General features: G+C 44.4%; 1 protein-coding gene and 1 long non-coding RNA gene across 6 annotated transcripts in view; one reads left to right on the top strand and one right to left on the bottom strand.

Annotated features, from left to right (window-relative positions):
• LOC118493130 overlaps positions 1-20,919 on the bottom strand; it is a 20,952-nt gene extending 33 nt beyond the window's left edge. Inside the window, exons 1-3 of the long non-coding RNA XR_004895101.1 lie at positions 20,909-20,919; positions 3,698-3,706; positions 1-83 (exon numbers count right to left, since the gene is read on the bottom strand). The exon at positions 1-83 is cut by the window's left edge and continues 33 nt beyond it. This is a non-coding gene — a long non-coding RNA (uncharacterized LOC118493130). The remainder of the gene's footprint in view (positions 84-3,697; positions 3,707-20,908) is intronic.
• Positions 9,533-26,718, top strand: part of LOC116041786 (transcription factor 7-like 1-B) — a 34,563-nt gene continuing 17,377 nt past the window's right edge. Inside the window, exons 1-4 of one of the 5 annotated variants that reach the window (XM_035991821.1) lie at positions 9,533-9,997; positions 10,431-10,614; positions 11,183-11,252; positions 13,381-13,517. In XM_035991821.1, coding sequence (XP_035847714.1) covers positions 10,444-10,614; positions 11,183-11,252; positions 13,381-13,517 — 378 coding nt within the window. In that variant the 5' untranslated portion in view covers positions 9,533-9,997; positions 10,431-10,443. Of the gene's footprint in view, positions 9,998-10,187; positions 10,325-10,427; positions 10,615-11,182; positions 11,253-13,380; positions 13,518-26,718 lie in introns of those variants that run through there. The other 4 variants (XM_031287840.2, XM_031287841.2, XM_031287842.2 and 1 more) reach the window with 4 other exon arrangements.

Below are 26,718 nucleotides of genomic sequence, written 5' to 3' on the forward strand. Positions count from 1 at the left end.
GCTAGCTAGCAAGCAAGGTGACGTATATTGTGCGAGACGAGAGATGTAGTTCACTGAGCGGTTTCACACAAAACTAAGTGGTGCTACGACAAATGTACGACGAACTGAGACTTTCTTCACTCGCTAAATTACCTTTGTAAAAGGACAAACGTATGTGTAATTCATGGCTCCATACAAACGGGATCAAAACAATTATTAGTCTCTCCCTGTTCACTACCCATAGGCGTAATTTCAACCCGTTCTGATTCCGAACTCGGACTTTGGACAGTGGCTGTTAGCGTCTGATGCAACGAAAAAGGCGTCTTTCAGCGTGTTTGTGTAACGCACCGGGAAGAGCAGCAGTTAGAGAGGATTTAGCGAGTAGTATGTAAGGGCGACTTAGGACTTTCACCCAGGAGAGCGGGGTTTGCTTCCCGCTTGTCAAGCTTGCTATACATACATACATACATACAATGATGCACTTCGAATTTTGTTGAAGTGTCCAAGATGGACCAGTGCTAGTCATTTTTTTGTGACGAGTAATGTTCCCACCTTCCATGCTGTGCTGAGGAATCTTGTGTGTTGTACAAATGTACAAATACAGGTGCCGATTAACAGAGTCAAAGAATAGAATTTCAACTGCCTTAACTAACCCTGCACTTAGTGATACAAGATATACTTCCAAACTCTGGAAACACTGGAACACTCATCTGCATATGTGGTAGACAGTATATCTGTATGTTTTTATGTTTGTGTGTACCCTTCCTGTAATATGTTATGTGTACTTTTATATCTGGACCTTGAGTCTGTAAAATAAAGTTATATAGTCGCATTTTTCTTTCCTCCCGCGTGTAACGGAACCGTACGCCCACCCACGACCCTTTCCTTAGCATAACTGCGTCAAAAGGGACGGCAATAGTCCCGACCAAGCGCGTTTACTTATAGCGCTAAAGGGACGGCAATAGTCCCGACCAAGCGCGTTTACTTATAGTGCTAAAGGGACGGCAATAGTCCCGACCAAGCGCGTTTACTTATAGTGCTAAAGGGACGGCAATAGTCCCGACCAAGCGCGTTTACTTATAGCGCTAAAGGGACGGCAATAGTCCCGACCAAGCGCGTTTACTTATAGCGCTAAAGGGACGGCAATAGTCCCGACCAAGCGCGTTTACTTATAGCGCTAAAGGGACGGCAATAGTCCCGACCAAGCGCGTTTACTTATAGCGCTAAAGGGACGGCAATAGTCCCGACCAAGCGCGTTTACTTATAGCGCTAAAGGGACGGCAATAGTCCCGACCAAGCGCGTTTACTTATAGCGCTAAAGGGACGGCAATAGTCCCGACCAAGCGCGTTTACTTATAGCGCTAAAGGGACGGCAATAGTCCCGACCAAGCGTGTTTACTTATAGTGCTAAAGGGACGGCAATAGTCCCGACCAAGCGTGTTTACTTATAGTGCTAAAGGGACGGCAATAGTCCCAACCAAGCGCGTGTACTTATAGCGCTAAAGGAGACTTTTAGCGTCAATAAGAACGACAAAAGCACCTGACCAAGCGTCCATATTTTACAAGATGAGTGTGAGAACGTGTTTATAATTTACAGGGGAGATAGGGGTGTTACAGTTCCCCCCAATTATCAAAACTGGCCAGTGCAACCCCCCCCCCACCCTCCCAAAATCTAATAATAATTTCCTTTACATAAATAAAGACAACAAATTGTTGCAGAAAAATCCATCAGAATGCAGGAAATGAAGTGTTTGATATGCTCAAAATTTCAGGTTTGCCCAATAGTGGAGATCTCAACCCCCCCAATGTTGAACCCAAAGTTACGCCCTTATACCGGACATATTTCTTCCAAAATAAGTTCCCATGGTGGTCCACCAGAAAGGGAGGGACTTTGCCTCTTTACTGAGACCATAAAGTCTTTATGAAAATGTTTACTGAGGTAATAAATTAAGTGAGAAGTCCACATCTAAACAGATCTACTAACTACTCTCCCCCAAAATCTTTTTTTCCATTTGCATTCCCACTGGCCAAGTGGCCATAGAGACTGGTAGGAGGGGTAAGGGAGAGATGCAAGCACGGCAACGGTCTTTATAGCGTTAAAATCAGAAAACAAATACACCACAAAAAGTATGAACTAAATACTAAATCTAATGTATAGCATATTTGTCATAATTTAAACAAGTCTCCCGAAAAGAAACGGGTGTCTCTCTCTCCCGCCTCTGCCTGCTGCGCTGTGAAGGTGTGTGTGTGTGTGTGTGTGTGTGTGTGTGTGTGTGACTGTGTGTGCGTGTGTGATGGCCAGCCAGCCGCAGGACACGCTTGTGGAGTTTAACCACAGGTTCCTGTTAATCTTATGATGGACATGTGTTGTGATATTTAAGCAAACGAACCGTCAACCACAAAATAAAAGCCTTTTATTTACGAGATCGGTCTGAGAGACCTCCAGCTCACAGCGAGGTGTCTGAGCATGACTGGCCGAGCGACGAGCTAGAGGCCGGGGCAGGCGCTTGCTGGCTGTCGCCTCACTTTATGGAGCTTCTCAACTCCGAAAACTTTGAAGCAAATTGTCAATTCGGCATCAATTTTTGCAAGACTGCCTCTCAAAATCTAAACAGTTCATTTCTCGCCTAAAACGTTGTCACAAGTGAAATTAGTGATGAATAAGAGAGCGAAAATTGTTAAAATTGTCCCGTTGTTGGTCTGTCTGTACCGGAAACCCGACCCTCGTTCACCTAGGTTCATATGCTGAAAAGGGAACAGAGAAAAGAGCCTGCCCTGAAGTAGGAGCTGAAAGAGTTACAGGAACTGCAGCCAGAGGAACTTAAAAATCCCCAAATTGGTCTAGTCGGAACACGAGAAAAAAAGGCTTCTAGGAATTTCATGTTCTAGGATCTGCAAAAATAGCCTGGTCCTACCAGACTCTGGTCCACTAGCCTGGTCCTATCAGACTCTGGTCCACTAGCCTGGTCCTACCAGACTCTGGTCCTACCAGACTCTGGTCCACTAGCCTGGTCCTACCAGACTCTGGTACACTAGCCTGGTCCTACCAGACTCTGGTCCACTAGCCTGGTCCTACCACACTCTGGTACACTAGCCTGGTCCTACCAGACTCTGGTCCACTAGCCTGGTCCTACCAGACTCTGGTCCATTAGCCTGGTCCTACCAGACTCTGGTCCATTAGCCTGGTCCTACCACACTCTGGTCCATTAGCCTGGTCCTACCAGACTCTGGTCCATTAGCCTGGTCCTACCAGACTCTGGTCCACTAGCCTGGTCCTACCACACTCTGGTCCATTTCATTGGTCCAGAGAGTCTGGCCTCTCTCCATTGACAGGTGTTAACTTCCTTGAAGGCGGGACTCTGTTGAAGTTTAAAACTATTGGATCTGCCCAGAGCCACTCTGGATCTGCCATAACCAATCGCTAACGTTTGGTCGTGACGTATGTCATGCGCATGTGCAACAAGAGGGGAGACCAACAACAACTATCGGCTTATATTTAGCATTAGCATCGCTAGTGTTAGCCTTAGCCAACTCCTTCACCGCTAATGGAGCGAGCTGGAAAATCAAACTGTTCCCGAACCCCGTGGGGAGGAGGGCCACAACATCATGGCCACCAACACAACTCTTGTTGCTCTGGCTTTAAATTCTGGATATTCGGCAGCGTTGCCACAACGGACCGAATGGCTTCGCTCGCATCTTTCTAGAGCACGTCCTCAACGTCATCGTTCTCAGCCACTCCCTCTGTTCGCTGCTTGGACCTACAAATATTTGACCGGAGAAAACCCAAGAATATACCGCAAACCCAGACGGAGTACTGAAGGGAAATGAAAATTGAGCGGAAGTACGTAGGAGGGCGGAGCCAGGCTACTGCAAAAATCCCTTCGGTCGGAAAGCAGCTAAAGACTTCTATAGAAACAGAGCCAGTGGAGTCGCCCCCTGCTGGAGATTAGAGAGCATGCAGCTTTAAAGAGCTTCAGCATTGACTTCACTTTTCAGACCTGAAAGCTTTTTTTTCTTCTTTTCTTTTTTTTTGGTACAGTCTATGGCAGTGACACGCCCTTTGCCTCTTCCCATTACTCCCTAAATCCTGCATAGCTTCGGGGGGGAGAGGATCTTTACAGTCTGGCCCTGAGCCAAAACACTGAACCCTCCCTGTAATCCCCACAGCTGCTGCTGCTTGGTGTGTGTCTGTGTGTGTGTGTGTGTGTGTGTGTGTGTGTGTGTGTGTGTGTGTGTGTGACTTTGTCTCTAAGTGTGTCTGTGTGTGCATGTGTGTGTCTGTGCATGTGTGTGTGTCTCTCTGTGTGTGTGTGTGTGTGTGTGTGTGTGTGTGTGTGTGTGTCTCTGTTTATGTGTGTGTGCGTCTCTGTGTGTGTGTGTCTGTGTGTGTTTGACTGTGTCTCTAAGTGTGTCTCTAAGTGTGTCTATGTGTGTGTGTGTGTGTGTGTGTGCATGTGTGTGTCTCTGTGTGTGTGTGTGTGTGTGTGTGTGTGTGTGTCTGTGTGTGTGCATGTGTGTGTGTGTGTGTGTGTGTGTGTGTCTCTGTGTATGTCTGTGTGTGTCTGTGTGTGTGTGACTGTGTTTCTAAGTGTGTCTGTGTGTGTGCGTCTGTGTGTGTGTGTGTGTGTGTGTGTGTGTGTGTGTGTGTGTGTGTGTGTGTGTGTGTGTGGCTTACAATGGCTGTCTCAGTGTCTAGCCACAGTTTGTGTGTTGTGTTTTTTCATGGCAGACCGGTCATATCTCAATCTGCCTGACAGGGTTCAGGAATGAGATGGATTCCCGACTCCCAACATTACAGCCTGGCTGCTCAGCCCTCGAGTAACACAAGTCAGCTGTGAACACTTGCAGGTTTCAGGTCCGTAACCCCTTTTCCTGTTCGTAATGGTGCAAATGAAATTGGATAGCTGGGCGTATTCCTGCCTCCAGATGTAGTAATTCTCCCTCTCTCCATCACTTTTTCACCTTTTTGATGACGAGAGCACAAAGAACATGTTTCAGAAAGAGCAATGACTTAAATATAGTCTTATGTTACACACGTTTAAAGTGTACGCCACAGATTTAGCCAGTTGTGGAATGTAACTAAGTACATTTACTCCTGTACTGTACTTCAGTACACATGCTGAGGTACTTGTATTTTACTTGAGTCTTGTCTTTTCATGCCACTTTCTACTTCTACTCCGCTACATTTCAGAGAGAAATATTGTACTTTTTACTCCACTACATTCATCTGTTACAGCTTTAGTTACTTTTTGCAGGACTTTAACTTGTACAGAGTATTTTTACAGTGTGGTATTAGTACTGGATCTAAATACTTCTTCTGTACTGGATTTATTTAGCATGCCACTCCTGTAACATTGCTAGACTCACAGAGTAGACTAAAACCAAAACAATAATAAGCAGTGGAACATATTTTCAGTGTCAGAGTAATCTGTTTCATTATGGTCTTAACTATACAAAAATGACATTAAAGCATTGGACTCGCTTACTTGTGACTTTATTATCTCTGACAGTCTTCATAACACTCAGCGCTAGCCATACACAGTATATAAACTGGACCACCAGATCCCGTGTCTCTGGACGGAGACCAGTGAAGGATATTAGAAGATCTTTCCCGGTGATGGCTGAGCGTTACTGAGCAGCCTCCAACTGAGCTTGAAGACGTAGATGTGACGTGAGCAACCTGTCTGAAAGTTGGAAGTCTTCTGGTAGCTGTGCCAAGAGAAATCTCAATCATTCCCAATCTAGCAGAGACGGAGAGCGTAGGTATATGTAAGGAGATAACATAGACACAGGCTAATTATTGATCACTAAAATGATAGTTAACATTAGTAATTAAACTTAAACAGCTAATGGAAGTCCAAACTGCCTGAGAGCTTCTCCTGTACTATACGGTAATTCCTCTACTGTTAGACAGTAAGTCTCGTGGTTATGACCCAATCGTTAGCCTATTTTTATAAAAACGTCTGCTACGGAGCCATAACGTGAGCTACAAGGTAATGGAGCCTTTTATACATTGTCGTGTTTCTTTAGAAATAAACAATGGACAAATAGAGTCTTTAAACTCTTCAGATGTAAAGTTATTCTCTGTCAAAGTGACGTCAAAATGAATGGCAGTCAATGGGATGCTAACGGGAGGTGATGGCTTGCTAGCATCAAAATAGCGCCATAGGAGGTACGCGTTGTGGAGAGAGGCTTACCCCCTTGGCGCTAGCCAGCTGCTCTGTGTCACAGTCTTTAGTGCTCCCCGGAAACACTCACACAAACTTGTGTGTTTGCACACTTGCGTTGTGGTTAAGGTTAGGATAGCCGATTGGTCAGGGGATAGGACCTGAACCAATGGGGTTACGTTACCTTGCGTAAGCATGGAAGCCTGGCCAATAGTAGTGTGTGAAGGGCGGGTCTTGGCGTGGCCATAGTAGGATTCCTAAATTCGCTACCGGGACATTTGGCGCTGTTATACTTCCTCACCTTGCTTCCTGCTTTGCTCCCGTCAGAACTACTACAGCCACTAGAGGGCGCCGCCACTGGAAACCTAAATATAGGTCGTAGTTGCTGCTTGAACAAGTGAGTTATGTGGCCGTTTTTCAGGCCAGGACAGTCTCCGAAAGAAGACACGTTATGGAAGCAATTTAGCCAGAAAAATCTCAGAATTGACAAGTGCATAAAATAAATAGTTTTTGCCTCCCCTCATTGTGTCTCTCGCCTCCCTGTCCTCTCCTTTACTCTCTCAGCTTGTCGCTCTGTACAGTCCTTCCAGAAAAATGCGGAGTTTTTTTGTGATTGTTGCGGGCAAAAATCCTTGATTATGCGGCACGTTTTCTTAAAAAATGCGATGGAATATGCGGGATATTTATGCAATTTTATGCAATGAAATTGCGGGAACTTTCAAAAATTGCGGTTTCATCGTGGCTTCATCGCGGGGTTTGCAGCTTTTCGATGATGTTCACGTCGCGTAATTACGTCACAAGCACAAAACGGCTGCTCTTGTTTGAAGTGAACGCAACATTTTTCAACTTTCTGGTAAGATATGTGTGACGTTTTTGCAACGAAAATGCGGGGATTATGAAAACATGCAAGCCCCGCATATTTTGCGCGGAAATCTGCAATTTATGCGGTGAAAGTGCGTATTATGCATTGAATTATGAGATCGCATAATCGCGTTTTTCTGGAGGGACTGTCTGTAACATTCAGTTTTCTGTGTAAAGTCATGCAGTCGTGTTAATGGTTATAACAGATGTTCCAGCTGTTCATGGCTTTGACCCGTGGCTGACCTGCTATTGTGCTCTGCAGCTGAAACACAAGAACTATGTGTGTGACTATGATTCTTATTGACTTCCCTCTGAAACACCCTGCTGAAGGAAATACGGCAGGCTGAGGCTTTACATTTACATCGCTACGTTTTGGGTTTTTAAGCAGATTTTGGAGCCAAAAGTGTTCTCCATGCACACAAGTTTAAATCTCCAGTAGAAGAACTAATCACGTTTTAAACTAACACGCCCAAAACCTCATATCAAAACGGGTCAGAAGTGTTTCCAAATGTCTCCGGTTTAGGGGCTCGGAAACACCAGAGCAGGGGGAATGAGAGGGGGGAACACCAGAGCAGAGGGAATGAGAGGGGGGAACACCAGAGCAGGGGGAATGAGAGGGGGGAACACCAGAGCAGGGGGAATGAGAGGGGGAAACGCCAGAGCAGGGGGAATGAGAGAGGGGAAACGCCAGAGCAGGGGGAATGAGAGAGGGGAACACCAGAGCAGGGGGAATGAGAGGGGGAAACGCCAGAGCAGGGGGAATGAGAGGGGGAAACACCAGAGCAGGGGGAATGAGAGGGGGAAACGCCAGAGCAGGGGGAATGAGAGAGGGGAACACCAGAGCAGGGGGAATGAGAGGGGGAAACGCCAGAGCAGGGGGAATGAGAGGGGGAAACGCCAGAGCAGGGGGAATGAGAGGGGGAAACGCCAGAGCAGGGGGAATGAGAGGGGGAAACGCCAGAGCAGGGGGAATGAGAGAGGGGAACACCAGAGCAGGGGGAATGAGAGGGGGAAACGCCAGAGCAGGGGGAATGAGAGGGGGAAACGCCAGAGCAGGGGGAATGGGAGAGGGGAACACCAGAGCAGGGGGAATGAGAGGGGGGAACACCAGAGCAGGGGGAATGAGAGGGGGAAACGCCAGAGCAGGGGGAATGAGAGGGGGGAACGCCAGAGCAGGGGGAATGAGAGGGGGAAACGCCAGAGCAGGGGGAATGAGAGAGGGGAACACCAGAGCAGGGGGAATGAGAGGGGGAAACGCCAGAGCAGGGGGAATGAGAGAGGGGAACACCAGAGCAGGGGGAATGAGAGGGGGGAACACCAGAGCACGGGGAATGAGAGGGGGGAACACCAGAGCAGGGGGAATGAGAGGGGGAAACGCCAGAGCAGGGGGAATGAGAGAGGGGAACACCAGAGCAGGGGGAATGAGAGGGGGAAACGCCGGAGCAGGGGGAATGAGAGAGGGGAACACCAGAGCAGGGGGAATGAGAGGGGGAGACGTAGCAGAAGATAGTCCTTTTTAAATCAGTGGCTTCTTTTAAATCTAACCGTAACATTTTGAATGCAGGTCTTTCACATGTAACAGAGCACTACTTCAAGTGTTGTACTGGAACTTTTAATTGTATAAATTATCTGAGTACGTCTTCGACCAGCGGTGGAATGTAACTAAGTACATTTACTCCAGTACTGTACTTCAGTACCAAATGTTGAGGTACTTGCACTTTACTTGAGTCTCTTCTTTTCATGCCACTTTCTACTTCTACTCCGCTACATTTCAGAGAGAAATATTGGACTTTTTACTCCACTACATTCATCTGTTACAGCTTTAGTTACTAGTTACTTTACACGTTAAGATTTCTGCACACAACCAAGGGTGTAACTTTGTGTTCAACATTGGGGGGTTGCGGGGGGGTCCTGGGACATGTATGCATGGATTTAAAAAGAGCGACAAAAACACTGAAAAGCCACACAAACTTCAAATAAAGTCCCAAAGACTTCAAAAACAAAATTAAAAAGGGAGACAAAAACATTGAAAAAAGTGTCCAAAAAAAAAAAATTTTAAAAAGCGACTTAACACTTTGATAAAAGCAAAAACATTGACCGTTTGTAACAGAGACTGTTCTTACAGTGTGGTAGCCTATTAGTACTTTTACTGGAGTAATCTGAGTACTTCTTCCACTTATGAATAACAACACAAAGACCCGCTTGTTTCCCTCCTTATAGGTCAAGAGGTCAGAGAAGTGTCTAACTGCTCCTTTAAGGTCTAAGAAAAGTGTTTGTCCATCTTAAACTCCTCCTCCGTCCTTTTTGTGCCTCCTTCTCTCTTGCAAACAAATGGGATCAACCTGTTGTGCTGTCTGGTCCAGGATCAGTTCAGTTTGCTGCCCTCGTCCTTGTGAAACGGGAGCGCGCTTAGCTCAAACTGATCCAGGTTCTGTAACGTCACGGCGCTCCAAGCCCTCCCCTCCAGTGTGTTCCGACGGACAGCCGCGCGCAGTCTTTTCCTTCTTCCACTCCAGAAGCAGCGAGCAGCCCGAGTGTTTCCCACGCCTCCGCGGCACCGCAAACAACCCCCCCGCCCCCCTTATACCACCAAATCGACTTGAATCAGCGAAATATTTTGAAAATGCGGAAACGACCTTTTTAAAAACGCCTTTAGTGGGAATTATGCGTGTTTTAAACCTGACTCACGATGTTGGAATTAAATCAAAACGGGCCTCTACTTTTTCCGCTGGAGTGACGTTAACTGCGCGTAAACTTTTCAGTCGGAGCGACAGCTCAGCGCTCGGTTTCATAATGTCAACGGCCCTGAGTCGGTTATGAGTGATTGTTATTGTAATTTTTTTAACCGTTTTGAGCATTTTCTGTCACTGCGCTGCTTTTTATGGACTCTTTTTTCGGTGGAAACCAGCTCAAGGAGGACTTCTTCCACACCTCAGGAATTTGACGCCAGAAACTGACGCGTCAGTGAACGCCGCAGGTAGCTAAGCTAGGCTAGCTAGGCTAGCTTGTTAGATAGTTTTGGTTGTGGCTAGAATGGATACAGCTACGGCCGGAAGTGAGGCAAAATTACGCTAAATCTCCCAAAATATAATTTTATTTAATAATATAATTTTTTAACACTTTCACCCAGGAAACGTGTGTTCGTTCATCCGGAATGTTTTAATCCAAATCACGATTTTTTCCTGCACCGAAATTATACGTTTTGGTGCTTAAACTTAACTGTCGTCGCCGTAGCTGTATCCCCTTCTAGCCTCAACCCTCAACGGACAAAACAATCAGTTAACGCAGCGTGTGGTTACGTGTAGCACGCATTTAACGTAAGCTGAATGTTTTCTTAAAGGTTGTCCAGTCGTGTAGGTTGTTGTTGTTTTTTAAAACCAAATGTAACTCGGGCTAAACTCAACCCCTTTTTAATGTTAGCAGCTAACGTCCAAACATGCCGCAGCTAAACGGGGCAGACGGAGACGACTTGGGAGCAAACGATGAACTCATAGCGTTTAAAGACGAAGGGGAACAAGAGGAAAAGAGGAATGTGTCCTCTGAACGGGACCTAGACGACGTGAAGTCCTCTCTGGTCAACGAGTCCGAGTCCAGCTCAGACTCAGAGGTAAGTTGGACCACTTATCTAACTTTTAATTAGGTCCCCAGCTGTGTTTTTCCTAGCTTTGTGGAAGACTGGGGTGCACGTATTTGTCGAGGAGGTTTAGAGGTCCTTCCTCAAGAAAATGGGAAGTTTTTCAAGACATTTCCCCGTAAATGTTATTATGTATTTATGATCTAGCTCTAGCTTTTCCAATGTTTTAGACACACAGATATGGTGATAATAACGGTCCAAAATAATGTAAAAAAAGAGACCCAAAACTACCACACAGGCGCAACACGACTAAAAAGAGACACTAAAACCCACAGAGACCATATCCCACAAAGAGACACAAAATGTTTGGGGGAAATGGCATTTTCTTTATATTGAGAATAGTCACATTTTCTTGTGGAAGGACGCCTAAACCCTTCGCCAAACACGTGCACATAAGTCTTCCACAAAGCGAGGAAATACACTGGACCACATATAAATGTTTAATTAGATCCCCAGTGGAGTTTGTTTGTGTGCTTTTCCACAGCATCCACAATGCTCTCTCTATCTTTGTTTACACTTCTCTGTGTGTGTCTGTGTGCAGGCAGACAGACGCCCCAGGACCAATCCAGATGCGGAGAGCAGGGCCAGGCAGAATTATCTGTTTCAGGAAGGTAATTAACACACTTTTGCATTTGGTGGGAATCCTCCTAATGCTACTATGTGCCACAGACTTCACTATACAAGTAAACGTACCGTGCCCGCTGAGAGTAGGGCTGGGACTACCGATTATTACCTGTGTTGATGAATGGATTAGTTCTTTGGTTTATAAAAAGGTGAGAACATTGTAAGGAAAAAATATCATCAGTGTTTCCCAAAAATTTTGTTTTGTCCCCAACTTAAAGATATTCAGTTTTACTGTCACAGAGGAGAGAAGAAACTAGAACAATATTCATATTTAACAAGCTGACATCACACACGTTGTAGTGTTTTTTTCATTAAAAAATGATGTGAATCGTCAAAATAGTTGGCGATTCATCCATAAATCCTTGAAGATCTACTATCCTTCCCTGAGCAACGAGCAGACACTCTGCAACGTGGCTCGGCTTTATATCGTCATGCTATCTGCTCAGGTTTGACTATGGGCTGGCCCAACTGGCTTGAAAAGATTAGATTAGATTCAACTTTATTGTCATTGTGCAGAGTGCAATGACGACGAAATGCAGTTTGCGTCCAACCAGAAGTGCAAAAAAAAGAGCATAAAGTGCAATGTGATATACAAAATATAGACAGGACAAGAAATATAGTGCAGTGTGGACAGTAGTGTACAGTTACTTTACAGAAGGTGGTTTAGAGTCATATAAATTGAACATAAATATGTGCAGTGTATTAGCAGTGACCTTATAAGAGCAGAATAAATATGGCTGTGTAATATGAACAATGTATGAACAACATGTACAGATATGTGCAATAGTAAGAATAATATACTGTAGGTATATGCAGCGTATTAACAGAGAAAAGCAACTTCAAGTGGATGCCGTGACCCGCACAGTTGTCCAGCCACCATGACTGTAACTGGTTCCACTAGTCTAACCTGCAGCCGTTCGTCAGCAACTCTTCTGGTATGAGAAGCTTGTGTCTTGACCTCTCTTAACAGGATGAAACTGAGTTTGCGTGCGAGAGTAAAAACACGTTTCATGCTTCTTGCTTTCAGCGTGGCCGGGTCAGCCTGGACGGCGATTTTAGAATCGACTTTATTGCCGTTGCACAAGCTTGTGTACAGCGAGACTTGCTGTGCCGTACCTGAAATATAAAAGTACTTAAAGTAATAAATACACAGTTACTCTTAACATGCACTCGTGCACAGTCATCCCAGTCAATACATCTAGGAACAGGCATTTTAAAAGCATGGGAACAGTGTTGCACAGGTTGTATTATTGCACATATAGTTCATGCCACTGAGTGGCTACATGCATAGGTAAGTGTAGACTCTTTGTTTCTTCCACTATGCCTGTAGAGCCGCTACTCGCTCCGAAGCTAACCACTGTCACTCTCTCTACCACACACACACACACACACACACACATACATACATGCCGGCCTTGCTATTCTCTTAAAGAGAGACTCACAAGAATAAACTTCAGGCCATGCTTTTAAAGTTTTTGCTCCCTCATCTTGGTGTGAGCTACAGAGTCCCCTTTAAACTAGATTATTTTATTAGCATGCACGGTTATAGACCGGATTAAGAACTATGTGATCACTAATCTTGCTGTTTGGTTTTAAGTCTGTTGTTTGTTCTTTTAGTTGAAACTTTGTATGCGTCGGTCTCGGCCAGGACTCTTTTGTAAAAGAATTACATGAATCTAAATGGGTATATTCCTGGTAAAATAAAATAAAAAAAACCAACTGGTGTTTGGTTGAGTTTGGGCCTCGGCAGAGAGAATGCTCCGAAAGAACCAGCTCCCCTCTTTTACCTGCACCCACACCCTCTGGATCAGGCTGTATTGACTTTTGTTTACAATATCAGCGGCTAAAAGCATGCTAATCGAAAAGCTATCCAGCTCAAACCCACCAGGTGAGCAATAGCCAGATAATGACCCTGAGCTATCGCACGTTAGCCAGCAACAAAGCAAAGCCATCACATTAGGCTAACAATGTGTCGGGCTAATTAGCATGCCTATGGAGCCATCGAAGGAGCCACACAACCTGTTAAATTATAATGAAACCCCATGATGGGTGAGCTGATCTTTGGGAGCCTTTGTTTTAAGTGTTGCTCACTGTGACGTTGAACTTGTTTCTCAGCCCTGCGGAGGCAGCAGGACGCCGGCCTCTTCCAGCACTCCCCCTATGTTGGATATCCCTTCTTCATGATCCCGGACCTGGGGAACCTCTGCAGTCCCTACCTCGCCAACGGAGCTCTCCCGCCAAGTGCCAGGACGGTAGGTCAACAACTGGCAACAGTTCCCCGTCTATAGAAACGCAGTGTGTTTGGCTTAATGTTTGTCTTTGGGAGAAAGACCTGTTTCCTCCAGAAAAGTTGTTTAGCCCGGTGGCCAGTGTCTTTGGGGCCAGTCACACACTGATGACAGCATTAACCATTGTGTTGTCTTCTCTTCAACCCAAAATACACTCTTTTTTCAACGTTTGACGCCTTTTTTGTTTGTTTTTGCTTTTTCCAATGTTTTAAATTTTAATTTATTTAAATTTTTCTTCTACACATTTTCAGCGCTTATTTCTACGTCCCATATTTTCTGATATAAAACAAAAATTTAAAACGGGTCAATGTGACCTGAAGTCAACACAAGGGTAGATTCTGTGATAACAGAATAATGGACCGAATCACAAAATTGTGAATTAAAAAAAAAAAAAAAAAAAAGCTGTAAGACAGATTCCGTAGGGCCCTTTTTCAAGGCAGGGCTAAAAGCTAACTGTAGTTTAAAAAAACATCTTAAAAATAATTCCCAGTAGCTGAGGAGTAGCCTGCAGTGGTAAAACCCTGATGTTTGGTTATCACAGAACCATCTGAGAAGCCGTCGTTGGAAACTGTTTGGGAAAGGGCAGGCACTTAAAAAAATACCTGGCAGGTGATTGGATGAACCATCCGTCTGTCACATAACGGTCGCTGCCATCACACACACACACCTAAACCACGGCCGTAGCTGCCAGACGCTGATTTGTTCGTTGAGCTGGTAGTTCAGGCACAAGTGCTTTTACACTTTTACTCTATTTATGTTAATACTGCACTACCGTAGCATTTGTACAATCCTGTGTTTTAGAAACTAATCTTTTTAACCTAGTCTCACTTTACTTCTACTTAACGTTTTTGTTTTTCTAGTGTAGCTATGTAACTTTATACTTTATACACTTATTGACTCGCTCTTTTCTTTACCTTGAATTTGAGTGCGAGCAACTGCAACTAGACAATTTCCCTGAGGGGATCAAAAATAGTGCGTTCCATTTGCCTGGGAAATGGGAAGCCAAAGCTGGGAATGACGTCACACCCGAGTTGAATGCGTTCCAATTACAAGTCGGATTTCCTTTTGTTTTCATTAGCTCCAGCCAGGTTAGCCATTGGCAGCGTTGCCAGTTTATAACAACGCATTTGTACGCACAAAAACAGCGTAGCAACAGACAGAACATGGACAACACTGTGTGTACGACTGATTAAGCGACTCAGTATAACTTCATGTTACTACAGCTTTCACAAACGCTGATGCACGGAAGCAGCCACGTTGTATTTTTGTATTTTATATTCTTTGACCTCGGAAAATCCGACTTCCGATTACAAATGGAACGCCCGGTTCTGATTCTGAAAGCCTGCAAGCCTGACGAGATGGGTTTGTGGTGTGATATGTAATCGCCGATTCTCGCGCAATCTCGTATCGCGAGAATCCAGCTGCTGTTCACGGTAAACATTGACGTGCAGCTGTCAGCACGATTATTCAATCAGTCAGTTTAGTGAGTTGATAGATGGAAGATCTTCATCTGGACTCAATTTCACAAAGGGCCACACAGGAAAATTAGAATCGCATCAGGGGCCAGACACGTACACTTTATTGACATGATTTTTTATATATTTGACTATATTATTGCATGTCTGGTGGAGTGGGGGGGGGGAATCGATACAGCATAGTATTGCGATATTTTCCGTGGCAATACTGTATCGATACACAGACGGCAAGTATGGATCTTTTATTATATATGTGTTGGTCAGTCTGTCTGATCCCAAATCCCATTTTGCAGCGATACAAATGAAGTGAGATGAACAAACAGAGAAATATATATTTTTAGATAAAACAGATGTTGACAAAGTCTACTTTTGGGGACATCATTTGAAATTGGGAAAAATTTGAAGTTGGGGGAAAAAAGGTAATCAATTGCAATATATCGCAGAATATTGCAATATGTTTAAAATCGCAATAATATCGTATATCGTAAGTATGGTGATGATATCGTATCGCGAGACCTCTGGTGATTCCCACCCCTATGTCTTATATAGTCTTTTTCACATACAGTTTGGTCCACATAAAGTCCTAAAAACAAGCAAAAAAAGTTCCTCAGTCATCATAGAATTGAGCAAAAACATGCATTCTGATTACATTTTCAAAAGTAGGCCTGAATATGCAAACTCGGTTGTGCGGGAATTTCTGAGTCTCAAAGTCGGCAAATCTGCCAAATTCCGGTTTAAGTGACTCGTGATTGCAGTTTGCAAACATTTTCCCGTCTTTTTGGTTTGGCGCACAACAAGGCGGGCCAACATTAATCGTGAACCTAAATTGATTTGCGTGCCGGATCAAAATTTGCGAGGGTTTTGCCGCTTTCTGAGTTTTTAAAGATACTTTTTTGGGGCATGTTTAGACCTTTTATTTATATAGAACTGCTAAAGACACGAAAGGGGAGAGAGAGAGGGGGGAATGACATGCATCAAAAGGCCGCAGGGCGGAGTCGAACCCGTGGCCGCTGCGTCGAGGAGTAAACCTCTATATGTGGGCTACCCAGGCGCCCCTGCTTTCTGAGTTGACTGTGGTGACTATCTTCAGGTTTACGACTCAGACATGGTCATCATCTCTAGGGCTGCGTCGAACAAGATTCTCTTTGTCGGTTAATCTGTCGACTGTTTTCCGGACGAGTGGATGAGTTGTTGGGTCTCTAAAATGTCATACAATGGTGAGAAATGCTGAGCAGTGTTTTAGAGGTGCAACGATGACTCGATTATTCGATTAGTTGTCAACTATTAAATTAATCGCCAACTATTTTGATAATCGATTAATCGTTTGAGTCATTTCTTTATTAAAGTGCCCATATTATGAAAAAAAACACTTTTTCTGGGATTTGGGGAGTTATTTTGTGTCTCTGGTGCTTCCACACACATACAAACTTTGATAAAAATCCATCCATGCTGTTTAGAGTGAGATACGGTTTCTGAATGTGTCCTGCCTTCAGTCTCTGGGTGAGCTGTTCAAAATCGGCACGGCTTGTGACGTCACAAGCCGAAACGAGCAGGCTAACCGCAACCGTTAGCTCGTAGCGTTAGCGTTAGCATGCTACCTCGTTCTCAATAGCAAAGCACTGCTACAACACACACAAGTTCACCATAATCTACAAAAGAACTACTTCCATGTGCGCCCTCATTTAGAAGTCTCCCAGCTAATCCTGCCTTGTAACTGACCCAAGTTGTAGAAACAGCCTTTCTTTTACTGTATATGGAGCTAGCTAGCTGACATGATCTACATCTGAGCTACTGGGCATGTGCAAGTGCAATCAAAGATAGTACAGAAGAAGAAGAAGAAAAGAGGTCTCACTCTGTAGCTAAAACAGAGACCAGCTGAAAAGAGGATCTGCAGCAGTGAGAGAGAGCGGTGCAGTACAACAACAATATGGTGTTTTTAGAAAATTAAACCATGTAAACCTATTCTGGTACAACCTTAAAATACAATTATGAACCTGAAAATGAGCAGAATATGGCTGCTTTAAAAAAAAAAAAAAGATTTCTCTGATTCCAGCTTGTTAAATGTCTAGTTTAAATCTTCTAGTTTCTTCTCTCCTCTGTGACAGTAAACTGAATATCTTTGAGTTTTGGACAACACAAGACATTTGAGGACGTACTCTTAGGCTTTGGGAAACTCTGATCCACATTTTTCACCATGTTTTGACATTTTTATAGATCAAACAACTAATCGATTAATCGAGAAACTAATCGACAAATTAATCGACTATGATAATAATCGTTAGTTGCAGCCCTGCGGTGTTTTCCCCAAAAGCCCAAGATGACGTCCTTAGATTAATCTAAACCCAGAGTATTGTCTCTGCAGAGTTAAGTTTGTGAAGCTGTGGCTGAAGCAGAAGTGCAAATTAATTCATTCACGTGTGTAACTCAAACCCACGGCAACCGGTTCGAGCTGCCTCACACTGTGGAGATGTTGTTTCACTGACTGAGACCTGGATACCCCCCCATTGTGCTGGAAGCTTTTGTGCATTTGCATTCAGGGATGTAACGATGAATCGTGAATCGGTTCGAAATAGATATGAATGTGTAAAGAAGGCCTAGGGCGTAATCTGTTTTAGATTCCACTTGTTTGACTTCAGGCGTCACTACGTGTTCTTAGTTCATGTATTTGAAGAACATTTTTTTTGTATTTAGTTACGTTGATGTGGGATTTGTTATAAAAATCTATATTTTATTCTTTCTTTTCATTTTAGTTCTTAAAGATAAAATACAGTTTCAGAGTCACAAGAAAATCCTGAGAGAATCCTTAATATTGAACTTAAAATCATGCATCGCGCGCGCGCGTGTGTGTGTGTGTCTGTCTCTCTGTCTCGCTCTCTCTCTCTCTCTCTGTGTGTGTGTCTCTCTCTCTGTGTGTGTGTCTCTCTGTGTGTGTTTGTGTCTCTGTGTGTTTGTGTCTGTGTTTGTGTGTGTGTGTGTCTGTGTGTGTTTGTCTCTCTGCGTGTGTGTGTGTGTGTGTGTCTCTCTGTGTGTGTGGGTGGGTGTGTGTCTGTGTCTCTGTGTGTATGTGCGTCTCTGTGTGTGTGTGTGTCTCTGTGTGTATGTGCGTCTCTCTGTGTGTGTGTGCGTCTCTCTCTGTATGTCTGTATGTGTGTGTCTCTCTCTCTGTGCGTCTCTCTGTATGTGTGCGTCTGTGTGTGTGTGCGTGTCTGTTTCTGTGTGTGCGTGTGTGTGTGTGCGTCTCTGTGTGTGTGTGTGTGTGTGCGTCTCTCTGTGTGTGTGTGTGTGTGTGCGTCTCTCTGTGTGTGTGTGTGTGTGTCTGTCTCTGTGTATATGTGTGTGTGTGTGTGTGTCTCTGTGTTATGATAAAGTGGTTTGTGATGCTAGGGTTCGACAGGCCTGGACAGAGTCAGTGGGGGGGGGTGAAGATGCCCGCCTGCAGCAGCAGTGAAGCTCCCATCATGGCTGCTGCTGTGCAGTAGATTAGCTGCTCTAGCTGGCTGCTGCACAGCAGGTTTGACAGCGTGTTGCCCAATTTCTAATCTAAAGCTTTATGGAAGCTCAGCAGGGATTAGAGAGATACTGGGCGATGGTTTAATACAGTAACACTCATGGCCACTAATCTGAAAATTGCCTCGTTGGCGCAACGAGGAATTTATTTTAAGCAAAATATTATTGCAGAGGACAGTTGGGCACACGGTTGTGGTGAGGCTGTGTGAGCGGTTCCCTGTCTGGTTTGTGTAGGGTGTGGTCTTCATGGGCACTTAAAACAACAGATTCTTGCGTGGAATAAAGCATGCACAATACCAACAGGGCGCTGGGAGCAGTGCTGCAGCTCCCACTGAAGCCACTGAGGTCATTCAGTCGGGGGTCACACATTTACACGTGCACATGCTCGGGGAGCTGAGTCCAGGATGTTCAGGCTCGGCTTTTTGGTAGAGCAGCAAAGATGAATCGATGAGTTGTCAACTATTGAATTAATCGCCGGCTATTTAAAGTAGGGCTGAACGATTAATTGCATTTGCGATAATATCGCGATATGTTAAAACGCGATTTCCTAATCGCAAAGGCTGCGATTTGGTCACGTGACTCGCGAGAGCAAATCAGTCTGCACTCTGCAGAGAAAGCAACAACTAGCACGCTAACGCTACGCCGTACCTTGAGCTGATTTCTGTCATTCAAACAACTCTGAGCTGTAGTTTAAAACTTTTACAGCCATTTTAATAAAATGAAGGGTTTTATTCTGGTTTGAGTCCATACGTGCAGTTAATGGATACAGGCACGCAGACCTGAAGGCTCGGTTGGCAACGATTAGCTCTGATTAGTGGTTAGCTCTGGTTAGCGGTTAGCTCCGTTATAAAGATATGGAGTGGAGGAGCTGCCACTGAGAGGGGTAACAACCAGACTGATAAATGACGTTCGGGGAGCTTTCACAGCAGCGTGGCCGCGGTGTTTCAACAGTTTTATTAGTACAGTTAATCCCACGGCAAGAACACCAGCAACTAGCTAACGTAACGATAGCCTCTCTGAACAAGAACACCAGCAACTAGCTAACGCAACGATAGCCTCTCTGAACAAGAACACCAGCAACTAGCTAACGCAACGATAGCCTCTCTGAACAAGAACACCAGCAACTAGCTAACGTAACGATAGCCTCTCTGAACAAGTGCACACGGCAGCACGCAACTTCACGAGGGGGAGGGGCTGGAGGCAGCTCCTCTCTGTGCACTGTAAAAAAAAATACACTGTTGTGTGTGTGTGTATATACTATATTTTTACTTTTTTTAACTGTCTAGTGTGTAATTGTGTGTTGTTCATACTATAAAATGATTTATTGTTTGTCTTTGTTGAATAATACAGAAGACAAAGAGCTTAAAAAATAATCGAATCGCAATATTTGGGAAAAAAATCGCAATTAGATTATTTTAAAAAATCGTTCAGCTCTAATTTAAAGTCAGTAAATCAAAGCACAACAGAGCAAAAGTGCAATAAGTACACCAGCACTTTTTGCACTTTGCACTTTAATGATTACAGTTACTGTTTAAGGCGTTGTATTGTCTGTACAGTCATGTGTCCTTTTATGTCTTGAGATGCTCCGTTGATCTTATCATCTTATGTTTGTGTTTTTATGTTTATTTTAGAAGGTTGTTTTTGTTACACGTTTGTGTTGTGAAGCAACAGATTGTAGCACTATGCCTAAGACGAATTTCCCCTCATCCTTTGCTGATTTTAGAGCCCAAACAACTAATCCATAATGTCTCAACTCAAAGATATTAAGTTGACTGTCACAGAGGAGTGGACAAACTGGAACATATTCACATTTAACTGCTGAACGTGTGAGTTAGTTTTTAAGGTTTGTGGCGCTCTGATTGCCCAGTGACACAGGTTAGTGAATTCTTTTCCTTCTCTAGTTTGTTTTGAAAGTCTGTCCTGTGTGGATTTAGCCCAGACGCACATGTAGGCTAAACACACAGCCGAACCCACTCACACAAACACCTGCATTCCTCAGCTTTGTAATGCCCTCCCCCTCCGTTAGCGGCCCATTGTTGTTATTAGCAGAGTCTGAATGGTCCTAATGCATGGCTCCACAGGGGGCTCGTTACATCTCATTATACCTAACACACTGCCCATGGCTTCTCTGGACACACACACACACACACACACACACACACACACACACACCACACACACAGTTGTACACACAGAGACACACACAGACGCACGCACACAAGCATATATATATATATATATATATATATATACGTACGTACACACACACAGTTTTACACGCAGAGACACACACAGACGCACACACACACACACACACACACACACACACACACACACACACACACACACACACACACACACACACACACACACAAATCCATGTTATGTTCTTCTTTATAAATGTCTGACTGACTGACTGATGTGACGTGCATTCTTCTTAGAAAACAATACGTTTTTAGAAATATCTCGTGCTATATTGTCTCTAGAAGTTTACGTTTAGTTTTTTGTTAAAGAAGGACAGGAAAATTCCAACACTCAGTACTATCGAATCGCAATAAACGAAAATCGCGACACAAATCCAGTGGGTGGCCGTGTTTCGTGACAGAATGGAATTGGTACAAAAGCATACGGTCCCAGTCCTAGTGTAGCTGTAGCCTGGCTGATTGTTAGTGCTCAGAGACAACACAGTTATTCCTTCTCTTCCTCTGCGCTTGTCCTCCCCTCACATTTCTCTTTACACAATGGAGACCTTGTGTACTTTTCAGCCTCCTCGGCGCGAGCGTTAGGCCTGTTTATGAGAGACGGGAGGCGGCGATGGGTCTGCCAGCCTGAAGGCGAGTCAAGGTAAACACGCTCTCGTGAGTCGGATGCTACCTGAACCATAATACTGGCTGTTTACTGTACCCATGTACTCAGGCAGGAAGCCGGAGCCAGCATGTAGACAACCTGTCTGCTACCTCCCCCCACCTGCTTCCAGTCGGCCGCTCACCTCTTCCTCCGCTCTGCACACGCTCAGATGGAGACGTCCACGTGCTTCATTCTTGCCTGTTAAATATCTACACTGCAAACACGACAAAACGGCAGCGTACACGAAAACGTGCTGCGAACAGCACAACCAAAGTTACACAGACATCTTGTTTTAATCAGCTTTAATAAGCTGCAACGTTTATGCTCACTCTGTGCAGATAAACTGAGCAGCTAGGGCTGTTACTTACTTAATATTATATTTAATCGTTGATTTTAACGTGTGGATTATCTTCTGGATGAATGGATTAGTTGTTTTGGTCTCTAAAATGTCAGAAAATGGTGAAAAATGTGGATCAGTGTTTCCCAAAAAGCCCAAAATGACGTCCTCAGATGTCTTGTTTTGTCCACAACTCAAAGATATTCAGTTTCCTGTCCCAGAGGAGAGAAGAAACTAGAACAATATTCACATTTAACATGCTGACATCAGGGAATTTCTGCCGTTTCAACCAGCGGACTATTTGTAACGTAGAAATAAAATGGAAAACCAGCCTCTGGAGACTCGACCAGCTGAGTCACAGCGACACCATCATCTGGTTTTTGTCACTTTCTCCCGTTGTGACCGCTGAAACCTTTCTCTGCGAACGTTCTTAAACGTTTTTTTTTTTTTGTCTTGTTGTGAATATTTGCTCTGAACTGGGCTTTACAAGCTTAAACAAAGTGTAAAGAGTAAAAACACCCAGTTGGCTCAGGTTGGCTGACTTTTCAACACACACACACACACACACACACACACACACACACACACACACACACACACACACACAGAGCTGTCACACCTGAGCAGCAGTGAAAGGCAGGAGGAGCACTGATAAGCTATCTGGTTTGTGTGTGTTGATCATGCTAGAGGTGGCAGGCGTCTCACTTTATTTTCACTCTGTTTAAAAAGATTTATGTTGACAAAGCTGACCATCTGTGTTAGTGTGTGTCTGTGTGTGTGTGTGTGTGTCTGTGTGTAAATGTGGCTGTGCTTGTTTAGTTAAAGTTGGTCCCTTTCAGCAGGCAGAACAATCCCAGAATTCCTCTGTTTACTCGACATTGTCTCCAAAGTCTTAAAATACCAAGAGGATGACCCGTCTAAAACAACCGCCTCATACAAACACACACACACACACACACACACACACACACACACACACACACACACACACACACACACACACACACACACACACTTTTTTTATGCTGAATGGTTTATTTCCGGGAAACTTGTGAGCACGTCTCTGGTAAACGCAAGATTTAAAGTGGTGCTTTTGCAGGATCTAATCCATTAAGGCTGTTTTATACGTCTGCGTCGAATCGACGGCGGACCCCCCGCAGACCCCTCTGCTGTAGCTCGACGTGCACCTCCAAAAATGTGTAACTTTGCGTCGAGGCGACGCAGACCGCAAGGACTGTGATTGGTCAACTGGTCCTGTGTGTTGATGCTCTGTGTCTCAAGCAGCCTACTGTGGGGAGTAGCAACATGCTAGTTCATAAGCTCTGCAAATAAACTCAGACATATTTTGGTTACAGTGATGACGGGGTTTTCCGTTTGTAAAGGGTCTATATGTCAGTAACGTTTTGAAATTAGAACTTCGCCAGCAAGCAGTACTTTGTGGGCTGTTGTGCTAAAGTTTCTGGCGGTGAAATGCACTGCGATGCAAAGAAACGTGTTTAACCCCCGACGCAGAACTCCGAAAGGGTTAGTTTTCAAGTTTTTTTGACTCCAGTTTTTGACTCACTCCACACGTTTGTCTCTTAGCAGGATATCTATATAACTACAGATATTTTGATGAACTTCACATTCAAAGTCGGGCATTAGGTGTTACGTCTTCTCAAGAAAAGGCCAATGAATTCACATCAACACTGTCAAACTAGACCACTATAGAGCTGTGCAATGAAATCAGATAAACTGAACAAATATATCTGTTTGCAGCTTTTCAAATGTGAGATTCTGCCCCCCCCCTCCCCCCCAGATAACTCAATAATGAAAATAATTGTTGGTTTCAGGCAGCGATCACTGGCTGATCCCAAAAAGCTCGCTACAGACGGAATCACCGTGACGTTGCACTAACACAAATCACATCCCAGTAGGGGTGGGAATTATTTTTTCTGATTCAGTAAGAACCTTTCATTGATTAGAGGAGCTTAGAATCGGAAGAGATTAAGATCGGAGCTATACACAGCCCTACTTCTTAGTTTTATTCATAGCAAACTCTTGGATTTATGTGATTTTGTGGACTCTGAAAGCTTCAGTTCTCTTTCTAAGTATGCTTTTCCTCAGCTTTTGTGCACATCTTCATGTTGTTTATCTGTGCTCGTTTCATCCTCGGCTTCTTTGTCTTGAACGTTGGCTCCGTGTTTGTGCTCGGCAGAGCTTCGTAAACAGCAGCAGGCCTAATAACTTTCCCCTCTAGTCACTCACTGATTTTATGCTTCCCTCAGTAATAGACCCTGATTGTGTGTGTGTGTGTGTGTGTGTGTGTGTGTGGGTGACTGTGTGTGGGTGACTGTGTGTGTGTGACTGTGTGTGTGAGAGAGACTGTGTGCATTGATTTTGCTGGTATTTCCAACAGCTGGATCCAGTTAGCGCTCACAGTCAGAGCTTCCTCAGGCCTCAGAGTGGGGGACGGGATGAGGTTGTGTGTGTGTGTGTGTGTGTGTGTGTGTGTGTCGTGTCTCTGCGTGTACAACGTGTGTGTGTTTCTACAGAACAGGGTTTGTTCTTTCCAGTGTGTACATGTATGTGAACACTGCTGTGCTTGTGTGTGTGTGTGTGTGTGTCCAGGCTCGGGTAAAAGTCATGAGGTTTTAAACGGCAGAGCGGGGAGGTGTGCAGATGTGTGTTAGCATTGTTGTCTGAAGCAGAATAAGATGAGCTGGAGATAAGAGTAATTATGAGGGAAAATGCAATTAGCAGTAGTTTCCCATTCGACACGATGGCCGCCTGGTTCCTTATTGTGCTGACTAGGGACCTTTATGGTTTCCCTGTTTAGCAGTCAATGCATTTATGTGTTCTTAAGGGGGCCCTGTGGAGTTTTTGACTGCTATGGATCCATGTTTTTATGAGTTGGTCCCATTAAGTTTGTAAAAGGAGGAAAATAAATGTGTTAGGCCTCAAGGATACACACAATGCGTCTTTGTGAGTACACTGTATGTATCAGAAACTTTTAAGTACTTCTTTTCAAACAAATTCCTTTTAATAGGTTTGTGTGTATGCGCCAGCAACCACAAAGGCAAAATCCTTGTACGTGTTCCTTAACTTGGCAATAAATCCTTTTCTGATTCTCGATGCTCTGATACCATTTTCTACTTAACCTGTATGGAGGCGGTGCATTTTTGTACGGCCCGGCTCACTGAAACCCTTTGTAAAACATGAGCAAATACATACAGAGAATGTTATCTATCTATCTTTTGTTATCTAGTTTCAGAGTCAGTCATAGAGGGAGAGAGAAATATTTTGAATTACACGGTATTGAATTGGTCTGAGACTCGCATACTCACCGTTACCAATACAGGCATTTTAGGCAGTATGGGTATCTTTCTGCACTAACCTGATTGCATATGAGAAGTTATAAGGTTAGGCTATTAGAGAAACCTAGTATATTCAGCGTGATTTCTCCTGGAAAAAGCTGACTTCTGGTCCATGTGTGAGTTTAACCAGGTTTTTAATTGGCTTCAGTATGAAACCCCATTAAATTTGGGTAGCAGAGGCCCAGATCAGGGTTTCCCGCAGAAAATGTGTTAGGTAAGGTGGTAGGTTTGCCATCTCGCCGGGGGGGGGGTAGTACATCAGTGTTAGTGTAGTACACACTACACTAAATATCAAATTTAAATATATAATTAATACATCTCTGTAGTGCAGACTCTGTACTACACACTACACTAAATATTACATTTAATAATTAATAAATAACCAGCTTTTCAAAATAACAGTTGCAATGTGCAATTTTAAGCTCATTAAACTATTTTCAAAATAAAGTGCTGTAACAGTTTCACTGGCATTGTTCCCATTCTCCTCCGTGATTCGCTCTCTTCCACTTCGCCCGACAACTCTTCTCCAAAACTGCTCTGAGATAACAGAGCTCAAATAAAAACAGGACACGTCATTTCACTGGGTGTAACTACGCTAACTAACCGTGTGTTGTGAACCGCGTGTAGTGATTAAAAACAAACAGACAACAGCTGTGTCTCAAAGACCGGGCAGCAGCAGCCGGGGCGTTGAGAATCCACCGTGAGAGGTGATGATAGTTCAGTCACTTCCTCATGTATTCACCTGGTTGAAACAAGAGAAGAAAGCCTCACTGATGTGAAGAACAGGACATATAGAAATGTTCTCTGCCCACCGTATGCCAACGCTCCGGTAAGTCCATCACCCCGTCTCTGCCCGGGCAGTGGGCATGCCCCAGCTGACCACATCTGTTGACAAACTCTGACGTACACGCGACGGTGAAATGGCGATTGTTCTCACGGACACATGAGCGATATCAACTGGCTAGTTCTCCTCCAGACAGCGACGGACCACGTCTCTTTTTCTTTCTCTCATTTCAGCCGTGTGGCGCGCGTGCCCGCTCGCGGTGTGAAGCGCGTCCGTGCTGTTGTCCGAGATGCACTTGACGGCCTTTTGTGCAGCGGACTTTTTTTTTGACGACCTAGTTAAGGCGGTAGGGTTCCCCAGCTTAGGCGGCCGCCCGAGCTGCAAAGTGCTGCAGGAAACTCTGCAGATATACTTAACTTTTACTCCATAGATACTACATTTCCCATAATGCAAACTTTGTGTTTTGTCAAATTCTCCCTGCAGCATTATAAACACAAAGACACCAGTGTGTAGGGGTGTAAGAAAAAATCCATACACTTGAGTATCGCGATATTTTATTTTGCAATATTGTGTCGATTTTCAAAAAGGAAATATCGTTTTTTTTTTTTTAAATGTTAAAAAATATTCATGTAAGACAGTGGTTCAAGTTTATGTTGTTTAAACCCCCTACCGCTAGATGGCTATGCTGAGACACCACTAGTGTCCTTGCCTACCAGTGCCTACCAGCGCCTACCAGCGCCTACCAGCGCCTACCAGCGCCTAGCAGCGCCTACCAGTGCCTACCAGTGCCTACCAGTGCCTAGCAGTGCCTACCAGTGCCTACCAGTGCCTAGCAGTGCCTGACTTTTTGCTAGAAGCT

Source organism: Sander lucioperca, chromosome 14 (assembly GCF_008315115.2).
Source record: "Sander lucioperca isolate FBNREF2018 chromosome 14, SLUC_FBN_1.2, whole genome shotgun sequence".
Taxonomy (NCBI): domain Eukaryota; kingdom Metazoa; phylum Chordata; class Actinopteri; order Perciformes; family Percidae; genus Sander; species Sander lucioperca.